This window comes from Coniosporium apollinis (assembly GCF_000281105.1).
Source record: "Coniosporium apollinis CBS 100218 chromosome Unknown supercont1.5, whole genome shotgun sequence".
NCBI classification, from domain to species: domain Eukaryota; kingdom Fungi; phylum Ascomycota; class Dothideomycetes; genus Coniosporium; species Coniosporium apollinis.
This window is the reverse complement of record NW_006913267.1, coordinates 665,196-681,433: the sequence shown is the minus strand read 5'-3', so window position 1 is coordinate 681,433 and position 16,238 is coordinate 665,196. Positions and strand designations below refer to the sequence as shown.

Below are 16,238 nucleotides of genomic sequence, written 5' to 3'. Positions count from 1 at the left end.
GCAAAGTTGCAATCATATATCAAGAAGTGGAAGCAAGTGCACGGACCGAGTTTGCGGAATTGAAGGTATTCTAAAGAGGACCACTATCTCGAATGCTCTCTGCCGATTGAGCCCGCCTCACTCTGTTGGGAACTCAAGGTCCCTATATTGCTCATCAACCTGCACCAAGGCCCCGAAGCCCCCATCCTCCACGACCTTCGTCTCGACCACAAACGTTGCCAGAAGTAGCAGATCCTCGGTGTCGCTCGCGTTCGCACTGATCTTATGATGACATCCGGGCGCCTCATACCACGTCTCTCCTTTTGTCAACACAAGGGTTGGGTCGTCGTTCATCTTGTTGTACGCGGTCCCCGAAATCACGACGCCTGCAACGGATGCTCCCCCATGCCGGTGCGGAGGGGATGCACCACCTGGGGGGAAGGCGACGCTTAAACCGATGACGGAGAAGCCTGAGACATTGCGAAGACGGTAGCTGTATAGCATCTTTATAGTCGGGCGTGGTTTGCTGTTGAACTCGTCAGGCGCGGGATGCCAGAGCAAGGGTGATGCCTTTGGCTAGTTGGGGAAAATTTGTATCTCAGACTACATACCTCCTCTCGTAGACTGGGTCTTCGATCGTATGAACCATCTTGGTGTGTTTTCGCAGAAATCGCGGCAGATCCCGGCTTGGGTTGCAACGCTGCTGTTTCGCTCTTGGTACTGTAACTCAAGATCTTGACGGGCAACCTCGCCCTATATATAACGTTTGCAGCCTGGAGACGCAGTCTGAAACCTCAGAAGCCCAAAAACCATGCTGAGTAACAACCCAAGGGTATTGTCCTTCCGATGGCATGTCCACACGCGAGCTCCCCGTAACACGAAAGCCCGAATAGCCTATGCTAACACCCGAAGCCGATATCCGAGATTATACTCCAGTGACCTCAAAGGGAAAGCCAGTCCTTAGGCTCACATCGCTACTTGCGAGCCCTAATTCTAACTCCCAGTCAGAGCTCGGAAAGCCAAAATACCCAGTCAAATCGGCTCTCGCAAAGGAATCCGCATCGATAGTTAGGCTGTCATCTAAGATAAGCAGAGCATTTGCATCCAGTAAGCTTCTAACTTCTGTCGGCTCTCTAGCTTCGGTTCCAGCTCCCAAGCTCAGCAATTCCCTTGCAACAATTTTGACCTCCCTCACCACCTTCTTTCCTCGCGGCCACACCTCTGCAAAGACCTCCAGTGCGCCCATGGCAACTCTGATGCGCTCACGGGCAATCTTGAGCTGCTCGCCTTTAAGAACGTACTTGCAGGCTGAGAGGTGCGCAATCGTCATCGTAGCGATCATGCAGATTGTGAAAGGGCTGTGGACAGCTATGCGGGTGGGCAGGGTGAGCATATCAGTCATTCTCTCGATAGCGCGCAGGATCTTGGTAGTGTGAATATGCGCGTCACTGTAATAAACTGGCGCTAAGCGTTCAGGTGGCGGAGGCGGGGCACAAGAAGACACGGCTTCGATGGCGCTGTAGGCAAGGGTCGAGAGTGATCTGTGGATATCGACCGTATATCTGGCAGAAGTTAGTATGGAAACCTGGAACGCACGTATACGCAGGACAGCCACAATACGGTAGCTACACATGGGATAGATCCGCAGCCTGCATGATGAAGACGGTCCGATACGAGGCCTTCTGGTTGACTTGACAGTATTGGAGTCAACTCACACCTGAATCAACATATTTGCTTTAAATAGAAGCTCGTCGAGGGTTCGGTCATCTCTGAAGAACTTGCGCTTGGACTTGGAGAGCAGAGACAGCCAAGCCGCCACACTTGCATCTGCGTTCGTGCATATTGCGTGAACATTCTCTTCTGAGTTCCGTGGAATACCGATAATGGTGTGGTCAAGACTTCGTGCCAAACCAATAAGGTAGGCGAACGACGAAAAATCCGTATCGTCGTCTAGAGCGAATTCTCGGTTGTCGTAATCCTCCAATGTCTTGGGATGAGGGATGTTCTGGGAACATCAGTTAACGGAAGTAGACCACATCGAGGGGAGCTGCAGAACGTACCCCTGAGTTGTAGTTAGCCTCTTCACAGGGAAGCTCGACGGTAGCAAGCACGTTCCTCTGGCTTGTGCCGAAAGTGGTTGCATGATTGCTGGATGCAATGTGTGCATCAGCGAGGTACAACTGCCACCACGTTCGTCTCCAGCTCTCTGCTAGGACTGGGTCTCCTTGGGAGTTCCCGGCTGCAAACTGCCCGGAGTTCATGCCAAGAGCAAGCGCTTTGCTGGTAGCCATATCAAGGATCTCGCGTGCTCTTTGGATATTGTCGTACCAGTAAACCGCGATTGAGTACAAAACCAGCGCTTGGACTTCGAATCCGCATGTGAACGGTTGCTGCTCCGCTAGGGCAATCTCCACTTGCTCCTCTAGTGGAGCCGTTGAAACTGTTGGCGCGTAGAGCGAGCCAATGAATTGCATGACTAGGACCAGGGCTTTCACTCCGGGGATACTTCCGTTCATCTTTTGTTTCATAAAGTGAATCGGTAGGGCACAGGGCTGAGCCACGTGGAAGAACGTGTAGTAAAGATCCAGGAGAGGCTCCGGAGCGCCACTACTCTGGAAGCTAATGATGTGGCCATCGCCCCAGGAACTGGAGCCGCTGGAGCTCGAGCTTCCGGATCGATCTGATGCGGGAGCAGGAACGCGGTCCAGACTGTCAGCGTGGACGCTGGGTAACGCTGGCACAATCACAGGCTGGCCGGAGCATAGTGAAGGAGATCCCGTCCGGGTCCTGGTTTGCGGCGCCGTGGCTCGGACTCTTCCACCTCTACGCGACTTCAGATAGGTACATTGGCTGCCATCTTTGCGGCACCGAGAGCAAGTCGGAGTTGTGGCATCGCACCTGAGATGGCGGCTGCGACACTGCACGCAAGCCAATGAGGCTCTGATTGCACTTCTTGCGAAGGTCGCGGATGTCTGTTGCATGACCACAAATCACGGACAAGTGATCTTTGCGGCTATTGAAAACATCGAGAGGTTCCCGCCGGTTCCCGCAATCATCGTGAAGAGGTGAGATGAGTGTCATTCCCGCCCGAGTACAGCTTACCTGCAGGTGAGTGTAAAATCGCTTATTCAGCGACCCGTAAAGTTCAAGGTTCTCCACTCAGCTGTCGGTTCTGCTCCTCTCCGGTGTAACGTTACTTAGCGAATGTTGATATCTGAACCGGTGAGCTCGTAACTACACATTAGAGCACTCATCCTGCTTAATTAGGGGCGTGTACCCTGGTGACGGTATTTCCTGCGATGTATGAGCGAGAGGGAGATGGCTGAGCGGCACCAATACGAGTAGCCAAGATCGGTTACCCGAGTTCCCGCGCTCGCCATTGCGCTGAGCACCTCACGCATCACAGATTGGAGTGATCAAGGGTGTATAGCCGCAACGCGGAAGAACGATGTAGATACGGCGAAGGTCGGCATAGCATTGCATGATCTTCCAAGAGGAGTGCTTCCTGTACGAGTCGGAGCTGACCCGCGGATTTACAATGCTGACGGGCTCCCACCAACTGTATATTATCTCTCAGGATCAGCAGAGAGTTTACCCACCATTTCAGAATGCTCACTCGATAAGGCAAAAACTACACAACCACTCATCATCTTCTCTACCGTCAGCAACATTGTCAACTATAAACCTACTGCAAAGAGCTTTCAAAACATCAGCAACAATGTCTTCCACATCAATCCCTGCCAAAATCCGGGCCGTCCTGCAACCAGATTTCCAAACGACGGACCTAGTCCTGACCATGCTTCCCATCCAGGAAGCTAAGGAAGGCACCGATGAACACCTCATCAAAGTCCACGCCACCGCTCCCTGCGCCGGCGAGCTGCTCTGGGTCAAGAACTTCGGGGGCATGATGCAGCCCGGCAAGATTGGCGTTCCATGCTACGACCTCAGCGGCGTCGTTGTCACCGCGCCCGCCGACTCGCCATTCCAACCCGGTACGGAGGTCTACACGCGAACGTCCGCGGCCCGGGCAGGTAATGCCCGCGAGTACACAATCGCGCTGACTAGCGAGCTTGCACTGAAGCCGACAAACCTGTCATGGGAAGAGTCTGCATCCGTCCCGCTGAGCGCCTTCACAGCTTATCAAGCTCTTTTCGAACACGGTGGCCTGAAACTCGGCTGGAAGGATGATGCCGGCAAACTGGAGAACGCCAAGAAGCGGATCTTGATCACCGCAGCGGCAGGAGGCGTCGGCGTGTGGGTCGTCCAGCTCGCTAGAGCCGCAGGCGTCAAGGATATCATAGCCGTGGTCGGCCCCGACAATGTTGACTTCGTCAAGAGCCTCGGCGCCACAGAGGTCATCAACTACAAGCAGCAATCGCTCGGTGCATGGGCTGCCGCGGGAAACCCGAAGGTCGACCTCATCGTTGATATGCTGGGCAAGCAGACTCTCGCTGATGCCTGGATGGCGGTCAAGGACGGCGGTATCTTGCTGAGTATCAACGAGCCTCCGGAGAACCGCAAGCCGAAGGAGAGCGCCCCGAAGGATGTCACTAATCGCTTCTTCATCATGGAGCCTAAAGGTTGGCAGCTAGAGGACGTTGCTGAGCTGCTGGAGAAGCGCGAGGCAAGAGCTGTGGTAGATAGCGTGTGGAAATTGGAGGAGTTCAAGGAAGCCTTCACTAAGGTGGAAAGCGGGCACGCAAGGGGCAAGGTCATTATTTTAGTACAGAAGTAATTGAAAAACATAGTTGACAGGGACTTTTCTTTAAGTGCACATGGCGTGCGATATGCGAATGTCGCGAAGGCTGCCTATCCAATCTAGGTTGCAGGCGGCTCATAGTGGTAGAATCTCCCTCAAAGCAACCTTCTGTGCGGGCGTCAGGGAGAGTGGAAGTTGAATACTGACACTAATGACCAGATCGCCCCGCTCGTCAGGCCTTTTGGAAATGGGCATGCCAAGGCCAGGGAACCGTTCCTTGTAAGTGGGTTGGGTTGGGCCAGCGGCGGAGACGAGTACTTGCCTCCCGTCAATTGTTTGTACCGTGAGTCTCCAGCCGCAGAGTGCCTCGCTCAGTGGAATACTGATAGTAGTATGGAGATCATCTAGCTCCCGTCTAAACATCGGATGGTCCTTCTACGGAAAGTCAGCGATATGAGGATTCATAAGGGGACCACTGGGCTGCACCGACTTCTTTGACGATGAAATGTAAATCCTGTGTGGTATTGGGGCCTTGATCTCCAACATCTGCAAACTTAATCTTGGAGCCAGCCTTTAAGCCTTTCTTGATCGGCACCTCTAAGATACGGTCTTGCGTGCTTGTCTTTCCCAACAGTTGGTCATACGTTTTTCGGTTGATTTTCATCTTCTTTATGGTGCCGTTATATAGCTCCTCGAGGCTGACCAAGAGCGGCTTCTCCAGGACTGTGACCTCAGGCGTCGCATGTCCCCTACTCGCGCTGCCATTTAAGTCCACCCCGAACCTCGACGACGCCGACCGTCCTGCTCCAGGTCTGCCGCCCATCCCGTCCAGCCCCCCAAAGAAACCTCCCCCACCGCCCACAACCCCATTCTGTCCAAAAAACTCAGCGAATATGTCCTCCGTGTTCGAGAAGCTGAACCCGCCGTCGCCGGTCGAGAAGTGGGATGTGCGTGCATCGCCTGGACCACCGCCTCCGCCCATGCTGGAGCTGAAGGGGGAGTCGTCTGCGATCATATTCCTATCCTCGCCAGCACCGACAGCGCCTCTGCATGGCGTTGGAATGCGTGGTGGAAAGTATGTTGATTCGGCGCTGGTTTCTTGCCGCCCCTGGTGTGGATGACCAGTCGGCTGACTCGGCTCGAAGTATCCGCGAGAGGATTCTTCACCGTCTTCACTTTCTGAACTAGCGGCATGGTTCTTGCTGAGCCATTCATCGACATGATCTCTGGAACCAAGCCCGCCCTGTTTCGAATGGTGTGTAGATGAGTATCTGTACGGAGATTTACGCCGTCTTGGTGTCCCCCAAATTGCCCGGTTGGAGCCAGAAGAACTAACGGAATCATCATTGTGTTGAAACTTTCCTAGAGGCTCAGTGGAGGGAGTCAAATGTGGCTGGCGAAGGTGCGATGCAGGTAGACCACCTATTGGCGGCGAAGACAGAGACGTGCCAGCGGAAGGGGCTGCTCCCGTTGCATTATTGACCGTGGATCCCTTGGAGTTGGCGGTACTCGATGCATCGCTATCGGAATTACCCTCATTGAAATCCTGCTGCTCCGCATTACCCATAGCGTAAGGATCAGAGACATCATCGTCGTTGTTCTCAGCATCCTCAACCGTCGCATGATACTGCCTCAGTCTCTCGGTTGCAGATTTGGTTTGGAAGTCTTCGACGTCGGGCAAGGGCGGCGAGGGTAGCGGTGCGTCGACGATGCCTGAACGTTCCGGTGGATTGACTCCGCTTGTTTCGCTCTCGCGTGTCTTAAGCCATTCGGCGATGTAGTCCTTATTGAGCTCGACGTCGACTTCTGTGATATTGTCGTCGACTAGCTCCTTTTCGAGCGATCCCCAATCCTCCATGCTCGTCAGCAGCGCTGGATCTTTCTTTCCCGCGAGAACATCCTGGTGAATCGAATCAAGCTTTTTCTTGATCTCCCCAAAGGCTTTCGTGTGCATCTCTGCGTTCATCTCAATTCTCCCGAGTGCACTGGTGTTCAACTGTGTAAGGAAGAGGTTCAGGCGGTCTGTGTGTCCAGAGAGCTTAACTCGGATTTCCGACTGTCGATTGCTGTTGAAGCCGAGTCGGTCCCGAGTCTGCGGATCGGACGTTTTCAGGGATTTGTATTTGGCGAGCAGTTTTTCGAGGTCTTGTAGGTCTGACTTGCAGGCTTTCATGAGCCTTCTAAGCTCATTCCGCTGGTGTTCTCCGGCACGGTGGATCAGCGAGTGCGGGTTGCTTGTTTCGTCGCCCAGTTCGTGGAGAACCGATTGAAGCGCGCCCACTGGAATTGGAGCTGTCAGCTCTGCGCTACGGCATACAGTAATGAGCGTATCGTACCATCGCCTGTGAGGGAGCGAAACTCCTGACCTGCATGCTTGCCTACTGACGTTAGCTGCCGCCACGATACTGGCGCTGACGAGCTGGATTGCGAGCAACTCACAAGACTTGTAGAGATTCCACGCAAACGTGCCTACGGCAGCGATATCAGCTATGGAGAACCCAAAGCCCGCCATTCGTACATCGTGAAATGAGCAGGCTTCGGAGAAAGGCCGATGTGGACTGGACGATTATTGACACAAGGCTGGGCATCTAAGCTACTGGAGCTTCGAGTGTCGGTCTCGAAAGCCCCGCATTGTCGGCGATTTTGACAGCGTTTCGCTGCCAGTACCACCGCGGCCATGAACTGTTTTCCCTGTAAGACATTTGCATTATAGTGGTGGATATAAAGATTGAACATAACGTCTTGATAGACTTTTGAGTCGTATGTCTAGTGCCTAAGGGCTAGAATCATTCAAGTTCGTGACTTATAGATTACCTTACTCATCATGTCAAGAGCCGCTATGCCCCCTTTAGATAAAGAACTACGCAACGCCGACGATGCCGCGGCCTAAATCACCACACGTCCCTTATACTCATTACCGGAACGTTTTTGATAGAGAAATGCTATTATTCAATACCGTTTGATATTCTTCTGTAAACCAAGCCAGGGTAAGTCGGTGAGACTATTGATTTATCACTTTCTCTCAGGTTTATTGATCGATCTCCTGCACCTGCTTTCCAGCATTTTCTTGTTCTACTTCTCAAACCCCTTGTCGACTCCGACAGTCATGTCCTACGACATAATTATAGTTGGCGGTGGTACTGCAGGATGTACTACTGCTGCGATCGTTTCAGAAAGTCCTGATCATAGAGTTCTCCTTCTCGAAGCCGGCCACGAGTACATCCCCAGCTCTCAAGGCCCAGATGCGGATGCAGTCCGGGATGCGCGCCGTGTGCCCATGCAGGGCCACTCCATCAGATTCGACCACTCCACGACTGGAATCTCGGGTTGACCTCTTGGGAGATGGTGCCGCCATCGACGCTTCCATTGCCCTGCGCGGCCCCGTTCACAATTTTGGCCTTTGGGAAAGAGAGGGCAATCCCCATTGGGGCTGGAAGCAAGTCTTGCAATCGTGTAAAGAGATCGAGGATGACACCGCTAGCCCCACCGAGGTCCATGGCCGTGGCGGCCCCTGGCCTATCTCTCGCTATCACGAAGAAGAGTTTGGTTTTATTCAAAAAGCTTTTGTCAACGCCGCGCGCCGAAACGGCTTCAAATACGAGCACGGTTTGAATGCCCTGACGCAGAGGGTGTCGGCCCAGCCTCGATGACCCGCGTCAACCCCGGCGCATCACCGCCGCCATGGTCTACATCGACGCTGCGCGCCATCGCAAGAGCCTTACCATCCAGCCCGACACGACCGTCGACCGTGTGCTGTTCCACAGGTGTAATCCTCGCCGACGGCACCGTCATCCACACGCCCCGCGTCGTCGTTTGTGAAGGCGCCATCATGACGCCGTGCATTCTTCAACGCTCAGGTGTTGGGCCTAGAAAGCTGCTCGACTCGCTCGTCATCCCAATCGTCGCAGACCCACCTGTTGGCGACAACTTGGGAGACCATGTCAGCTTTCCACTCCTCGCCCAGCCTAAATCACACGCCTATCGCGATGGCGATGACTTCTCGCCGCAGACTATTGCGCGGTTTTCTTACAAGGCGCGACCTGGCATTGTCGACCTGCAGTACACGTGCTTCTCGTACCTCAATGCTGGCAACCCCGACCCGCGTGTTGAGCAGCCTCGTCGTTCGCTGGCAGGTGGAGCAATGGAGGGCGTTACCCATGTGGCAGGCATCGGAGCTGTGCTCAACAAGCCTCTCTCCACTGGAAATGTGTCCATCGGGTGCAAAGACCCCAGGGCTCTACCGATAGTGAACCCCGACTACCTCGCCGACCAGATTGATGTTCTCGCTGCGCGCGAAATGGTGAAGGCGGGGTTCAAACTCCTCGTTTCCGGCGAGATGCAGGCGGTACTTGGCCCGCCTCTTAACATGGACCAAGAGACCCTGGGCAGTGAAGAGAGGCTCGATGCTGCTTTCTACAAAAACATGACCTCTGCGTATCACTTCGCCAGCACCTGTAAGATGGCATCTATTGAGCGGGTGGTGTTGTTAATAAGAGCGGGAGAGTGTGGGGACTTATTGATTTTGTCGTCGGTGATGCGTCGGTTATCCCTACTGTGCCGTCGGCGAACACCATGTTGCCGACAGCGATGACGGCTCACAGGATCGCGATCAGTTTGAGGGACAATGTTGATGTGGGGAGTCCTAGCTCGAAGATGAAGTTATAAGACAAAGTCAACGTGCCGCTTGAATGGCTTGGGCGTGGCTCGCATGGTCGTCGACAAGATGATGAAAAGCATCGAGGTAAAATCAAATGCCGGCTGTGTCCGCTATTTTGAAGCGTTGCGGCTTCAACAAAAGATTCGGAGACAGAGTTGAACCGCAGAAGCTCGGCTATGAGTTGTCAGACGGATAAAGCAACTGCGATGTATCTGCCCCGATGCTACGTTGTAGGAGTGCCAATGCTGGAAAAGTCACGGATACCGACCTTTAAGAGTCCGGAAATGACCTCGCGAACCCTGGTTGTGTAAGCATTCACGAGAAGCGTTGACTGTTAGGGCATGGAGGAACCAAGCTAGGATAACGTTCAGTGACTGAGCGCGGCGAACAGGGATCTAATCAACAGACGAGATCTCCAAGACAAGTTTGACCTGTACATCAGGCGGATGAGCTTGTGGGACGTGATCTCGGGGATGCGGATGAATTGAGTGCGGAAGTTGTCTGCATTCGGTCCAGTCTACAAGATGAATAGGGAATTGTTGTCGCTAGCCGTGTTCTCTTTCCAGAAGGACTGCTTTAGCTACTACGATGGAGCGAATAGCATTCTTATGGGATCACTGGCAGAGTGTGTTGCGGAAAGTGAAGCAGTTCTACATCGCAATATTCACAACCAGATTCTCTTAGTTGCTCTCCGGGGTATCATCCTATCCTGCCTGCATCCGCGTCTATTCTGAGCTTGTCTGCACTCACTTTTGTCTTGCGTCGAATCCTGCAACGATCCGTGCCAACCTTCTTTATGAAGTACGGCCTTTCACAAACACAATTTCAGCAACCCGGAGCCCGAACCACTTCGCTATCCTGACTATTTGCTGCCTGAGACCACGTGCGCAAACAGATGAAACTCAGTCTCAGATTCACAAACACATCTTCAACTGCCGGACACTGTTGCTGACGCTCTAAAGAAATTGCGATTTGTCGTCTCTCGACGCTGTGCCGTCAGATGGCGACCACCATCTCGAAGATTCTCTCACAGTACCCGGTGCTCTGCTCAGTTGCCGGTGAGCTCACGACGCGCGAGCTGTTTAATCTGGCTCGTACGTGCAAGGAACACTGGCTCTACATCCATCAGGACAAGACGACATGGGACAACATTAAGACGCTCACCAACTGCGACGCGCAAAGCGCGTTCCGGCGAAACAATGGCCGCATCCGCGATCTTAACCTTGGGAAAGTCAATCCAGATTGTCTCAGCAAACCTGCAAATCCGTGCAAGCGGTGCGGTAGCAATCTGTGCCAAGTCTGTGCCCAAACGTGACTGAAATTGTTCGAGGGTTTCGCTAACAGCTACAGGCATGCCGACCGTGGCGTGTGATCGATGACGATACATCTTCAGTCTACAGTGCTGTGTATATCGGTACAGAGCCGACACTCAGGGATGATGGATTCCTTCGTTTCACGAATATCCGTTTCGACCAGCGCAGGAAGCACTTCTGCGCGAGTTGTGTCCCGAGCGACCTACCAATAAAGCCTTGCTCCTGCAAGCTGCACGACTGTCCACCGTTGAAGCGGCACCTGTGTAACACTTGCCTTGAAAAGACAGAAATTGAGGAGGAAGAATTCAAACACCAAGCCTACATTCGTCAACAGTCTCCCGTCGGAACATTCTTCCTCTGGGTAAGTCATATCACCAAGCCGTGACAATTTGGAGGTTTAGATTGACGAAGTGTAGGGTTGGGTTTGCAGTTGCAGGAATCTAGTTGGGAAGGACTGCACATCTATCTGCAAGTGGTGCAACGGGCTTTTGAACAGCAACGTCCTGGATTTTCAGCCGGATCACCGACCTTCGCCCCCAACGATATGGTGCGTAGACTGCGACTCTGATTCGGATTGAGCGACGGCGACCGTGGACTATCGGCTTGTTTTGGGGCTACAGAGAATGCATCGTGGGCAGACGATTGAATTCGGTGGAAGGGGATGATTCCATGAGGCCAATTTTGGAATAAGTTGTATCCTAGCTCTACAGACTGGTTATTGAAGGCTAAGGTCAAAGCCAAACCTTCTCTTGGGGCATGAAAAACCTAGAACATCAGATGATCCTTCTCGCATCCTCTTCATTTGCCGTGATACTAGAGAGTTCTAAGTCTTTGAAGACCCGCTTAAAAAGGTAACAGAGGCTTTCCCGTAAAATGCCGCAAATCCCCAGCATGTTCGGACGGTGCTGAGAACCTATCGCGCGTTCATTCAAAGGTTCAACGTCCAGCACAAGAGACAGTCCGCGGTGCGAATGCAGTGAAGTGCCCCGCAGGCCAGGTGGTGGGTTCTCCAGGCTCGGCGATGTCATCAACATCCCTTACGCTCATGTCGGAGTGCTCGTTCCAATGATGCGGGCATGGTCCTATAGTGAGTCAGTTTCAATTTTCACGTCGTTTGTTGCTGAGAATCCTACGGAATATGTTTGTTCTCCGAAGCATCTCATATCAGACGCGAAGGGTCCAATGTCGTTTGAAGCGTCACATGACCACGCGACTCTTTGGAAACGCCGCTGATACTCAGCACGGTCAACTCAATGTCTGATATCATGTTCGTAAGTAACGGCTTATCTCCCAATTCAGCCGGCCGTCGTTGGATTAGGCTTCACGCTTGCGATACGCCTACTATGACGTCTCGCAGGCAGATCTCTGTTTGAGGAAAGGAGATCAAGGAGATCTTGCCCCGAAGATGTCGTGTCACTGTATCAGAACAAGCCTTTATGAGGTCGCGCACGAGCTACGAGCCCCCGGCTTGAGCAAGATGACGGTTTCAGGAGGCGCTGATGGGGCTTTCGGTGCAATGACCGTGTTCCTGGCATGATATGCATGCCCTAGTGCAGGCTCCGTGGTTTTAGCGCGAACTGGTACGCAAACAACGGGCAGCTTGTTTACCGTGCCCAGTGCAATTGCTCAACTTGTCAGGTGCACAAGAGGAGTTCTCTACCTTCGAGTCCGGTGTCGCTTAGTTACCGCGAGGAACTGCGTAAGAAAGCTGCCACGACTCAGGCCCAAATGTCGGCAAGACGTTTTTAGCGAGACGAGCTGCCCACCCGCTCGACTGACCCGGTCCATGGCTTGACCGTTGTCAGCAGCGCGAAGAACGTGCCCGTCCGGCCGAGGATGATGGCGTTCGCGTTTCTGCTCTCTGCCAGTGTCAGCGCGTCGGCCAGCGAATCCGGTTGCCAGACGACGCTTTGGTAAATTTGCGGCGCCCGAAGCCGAGGACGTGGCGATCCTGCCATGCTGAATCGTCCCGCCAAGTTCCATGGTTTCGCTTGCAAGATTTGCAGATCACCGAAAGCTGACGACCACTGCCTTGCCTGAGGCCAGGGAGCTGCCTTTCCGGGAGGATCTGCTTGCTATGGGAGACTGGGAGCAGCTGTGATTCGTCCGTGGCACAACGGGCGCTGCTTGCCGTCGGTGTCCAATATCACCCGGACATGGAGACTCCTCAAGATGTTCCTTGCCTCTTAACAACCATCTCAGGAGCTCGCAGCGCTCGGACGACCAGGCCGTTACCTTGCGGCAGGGCCACCCAGTAGCATTAGAGTCAATTGTATTCTAGCTCGGATCAACAGGCTTGATGGCTTCTGTGGATCTCTTAGACTCACAACCTCTAGCACCGTCCGCTACCAAACATTCTAACTTAATCTCAACGCCCTTCATGTTTCCCCACTTCGCTTCCTGAGATGTCAGTCTGCCCCGTACGATCTTGATGGACATTCCAGTAGGCGCCGGACTCTGTACATCTCCACTCGCAGCCCTTAAGCATAGCATCATTGCGTAGTTCGAGCCTTGCAGTGTTCCCACTCTCATTGGCCGCTGGATCCGCCGCAGAGTCTCACGGTTATCAAACACGCCCAGCCGAAACGATCTACGAGGCACCCGGGAGGCTTTCATCGGTCGATGCATTGTCGTGCCGATAGCAGAAAACAAGGCCAGCGTGAGGCACATTTGCCTGCAGGGGCACCAATATCTGTATATAGCTACACACTCGACTTCGACCTCCTCCGCAATCAACCGAGCCATCCGGGTCGCGTCACTCTCTCTGTACTTGTAGTATGTCTTCCTCTCTTGTTATCTTCTCTTAGTTGCTAATAATTTCAGTCTGTCTCGAATAAATCTGCCAACGGTTAACGGCTTAGACGTCTCTCACGCTCATTTCTGTAGTCAGGCCGGTCCTGATCTTTCATACACCCATATGTAAACCAGACAACATTTGATCGGTCTCGACAACTACTGACACGAGTGTCTCGCAACATCCTGTAACTTCTGCATGGCTTCTACTGCACTGATAGCTTTCCTATTGTACGTTGACCACTCCATATCTTCTTGGCTGTACTAATATACATAACAGCGAGTGTCCTGCTGCACTCATGACAGTAGAATTGTTTGGCTCGTGGGACAACTTCTCACGGGCTTACCGTATGGAGAAAGACTCTCGCAAGGGTCCATGTACCTGGTCCGGATGCCACACTTTCCAGAATATCATTTGTGACGGTGATCCGCAGAAGCTCACTGAGAAAAGAGACGGAGGCCTCAAGATGGGTGGGACCTATTGGTACTACGTAAGTGCTCGCGAATCCGCGTCCTCAAAATATGTGCTCACTGTATCCCGGGTACAGTACAAGCTGGATGGGGATAGCGAGTATCACGATCCTTCGCAACCATCAACGACCGCGTGCCCTCTGTTGCCCGGACAGCGTGTGAATATCCTTGAGGTGCCAAGCGACGGTGGCAGTTCTTCCGAGCTGCACACTCAGAACCCGCAAGACAGATACCGAAACCCGATACCGCCCATTACCGTTCCGTCCAAAGTGATCCCCGCATCCTCGCAGTTACCAGCATCTCAAAGACACGCACCCGTACCACCATCAGAGTCGACATGCCGCCGAGCTTCGCCGATCCGCATTTCGAGTGGCAGCGTGGTGGATGCGAGCAGCCCAGAGCGATCATCAAGCCACAAGAGAGGCATCAGCTTGGTCTCCGATGCACCGGTCAAAGTGTTTAAGTCCGCTCTATGTCACCTCAAAGGATTCGCAACCCCATCCGTCTCGGGCGACCGTGCCAGGGGAACATCCAGCGAGCGTCAGCAAAATACCCGTGACACCAATGCAGCACTGAACGGCGAACCGCGCCGAAGACTTCAGCAAACTCCCCTTGACGGACGAGAGGACGCTTCTGCCCGCAACCGGCAGAGGACAGCTTCCGCTGAGAAGGCGCCCATGCCTGAAAGTGTTCGGCCATCCTCCAGTTCCCAGGACAGGAAGCCCTCGTTGTCAACAGCGACAACCCAGCCAAGAAGATCCAGCTTGGATAAGGCAACCGGGGCTCAAACAATTCGCGTGTCTTCAGACAGCGTGAGACAGGAGGAACAAGAAGGACGGCCTGTCACAAAGGCGTTGAGTGCCTACAGCAAAGCCCTGTGCGAATACACCAGGGCGATGACGCCGCCCAAGGCCGTGCTTCGAAATGGCGTTGTGTTAGAGGAGCGGCCTCTTAGCCAGTCTAGCTACATGCCTACTCTCGTCAAGGACACCGGCATCGAGCCTGTGACTACATCTCAGCCCTCGGTCGATCCTCATCATGCATCCCGAGTGCAATCCCGGGACTCCCGGGACTCCCCATCTCGACGAGGGGATTCCTCGACTGGAGACTTGTCTACTGGCGTGTCACGGGAATCAACTATCGGCGAACCTCTCACAACTGTCAGCGCAAGCTCAAGCGAGTTGGATCAAGTAGCGTCCTCCTCATTGTTGCCATTCCTGGAAGCGCAGTCACTTGACTTGCATGCGAACCTAGCTCAAGCTCGCGAGGTCACGATCTCGAAGTCACACAGGCCAACACTTCTTCGAAGCCATTTCTCTGAATGGAGCAACACGTCTGACCAACCTGTATCACCAGCGGAACGGCCCGCTACTCCCCCCAACGTAGACGACGATTGTTCACCAATCTTTAGCTCACTGGATGGCTCAAGTGGCCGTAGCAGTCCGAACCGGCATTCCACCGACACGCAGGTGACAATTACCCAAGTCGCCGCTGATGAGGATGATTTGTCCAGGCACTCTGCTGGCATGAGTAATCCACAGAATTCACAGTCGGCTGCCAGCGCTCTGCTGGATCTCTACTTCAACTCCTCGGCGGCCTCGGAGCTCAACCCTTTCGACACCAACCTTGGCCAGCCTTACGCCACTCCCATTTCTGAGTCGCCGCAGATAGGGATTGCACTTGGTGAGCCACTAGAAGTCTGCGGTCCACTCCCAGCTTCAATGGAGTCTGAAAATCTGAAGACCGACCCGCTTGGTGTCTTCGGTAGCTCCCAGAGCTACAGCCTTCCGCACGGAGAGACAACCTCGCAATCAACCTTGACCAAGGGCCGAACTCACCGTGCTGCGTTCATCATGCCCGAATCCTCTCACCATGGACCTTTGTTACATCAGCCACTGGATGGCACCGGCCACAATCTTTCCATCACAGCGCAACTCATGGACGAGTTTGCGTACCTAGGCGATGTCGTCAACTAACTAATCTTCTGTAAACTTTGTAATGACCGTACACGTATCATATCTGATGATCTGTGGCTTTGTTCTTCGCACATACAGCCCATTGTTATCTTGTCTGTCTCTTTCGTTGCCTTCCATCGTAACACTATAGCGCGGCGTTGGGGCAACTGGGGCAAAAGCAACATTCTGGGCTATCTCTAGTAGGGACAAGGGGATCGTGGCGTTATGGAAGCTGGACCTCCAGCCACGGATCCCATGGCAGGATGGGTACAAAATGGACCTGCTGCTGTATCTTAGGGAGTGTAATCTCGGACATAGAGCTGGCGGTACGCAGACCGCTGAAAGAAAGGAAGGTACATACAGCCTCAACG

General features: G+C 53.5%; 6 protein-coding genes across 6 annotated transcripts; 3 read left to right on the top strand and 3 right to left on the bottom strand.

Moving 5' to 3' along the window:
• Positions 1–117: 117 nt before the first annotated feature.
• On the bottom strand, positions 118–628 carry W97_01584 (uncharacterized protein; the record flags this gene model as incomplete). The annotated part of the gene is made up of 2 exons (XM_007779489.1): positions 118–505; positions 591–628. 2 exons carry the CDS (start codon positions 626–628, stop codon positions 118–120), a joined length of 426 nt encoding a protein of 141 aa, XP_007777679.1.
• A 276-nt stretch (positions 629–904) lies between these two features.
• On the bottom strand, positions 905–2,495 carry W97_01583 (uncharacterized protein; the record flags this gene model as incomplete). Its single annotated transcript, XM_007779488.1, has 3 exons — positions 905–1,541; positions 1,695–1,984; positions 2,040–2,495. 3 exons carry the CDS (start codon positions 2,493–2,495, stop codon positions 905–907), a joined length of 1,383 nt encoding a protein of 460 aa, XP_007777678.1.
• Positions 2,496–3,697: 1,202 nt separating this feature from the next.
• Positions 3,698–4,714, top strand: W97_01582 (uncharacterized protein; the record flags this gene model as incomplete). Its single annotated transcript, XM_007779487.1, has 1 exon — positions 3,698–4,714. One exon carries the CDS (start codon positions 3,698–3,700, stop codon positions 4,712–4,714), a length of 1,017 nt encoding a protein of 338 aa, XP_007777677.1.
• Positions 4,715–4,813: 99 nt separating this feature from the next.
• On the bottom strand, positions 4,814–7,190 carry W97_01581 (uncharacterized protein; the record flags this gene model as incomplete). Its single annotated transcript, XM_007779486.1, has 4 exons — positions 4,814–5,113; positions 5,169–6,958; positions 7,015–7,056; positions 7,118–7,190. 4 exons carry the CDS (start codon positions 7,188–7,190, stop codon positions 4,814–4,816), a joined length of 2,205 nt encoding a protein of 734 aa, XP_007777676.1.
• A 1,134-nt stretch (positions 7,191–8,324) lies between these two features.
• Positions 8,325–9,343, top strand: W97_01580 (uncharacterized protein; the record flags this gene model as incomplete). The annotated part of the gene is made up of 2 exons (XM_007779485.1): positions 8,325–9,132; positions 9,264–9,343. The coding sequence occupies 2 exons, from the start codon at positions 8,325–8,327 to the stop codon at positions 9,341–9,343; spliced, it is 888 nt and encodes a 295-aa protein (XP_007777675.1).
• A 4,297-nt stretch (positions 9,344–13,640) lies between these two features.
• On the top strand, positions 13,641–15,888 carry W97_01579 (uncharacterized protein; the record flags this gene model as incomplete). Its single annotated transcript, XM_007779484.1, has 3 exons — positions 13,641–13,672; positions 13,722–13,932; positions 13,990–15,888. 3 exons carry the CDS (start codon positions 13,641–13,643, stop codon positions 15,886–15,888), a joined length of 2,142 nt encoding a protein of 713 aa, XP_007777674.1.
• Between the last annotated feature and the right edge of the window lie 350 nt (positions 15,889–16,238).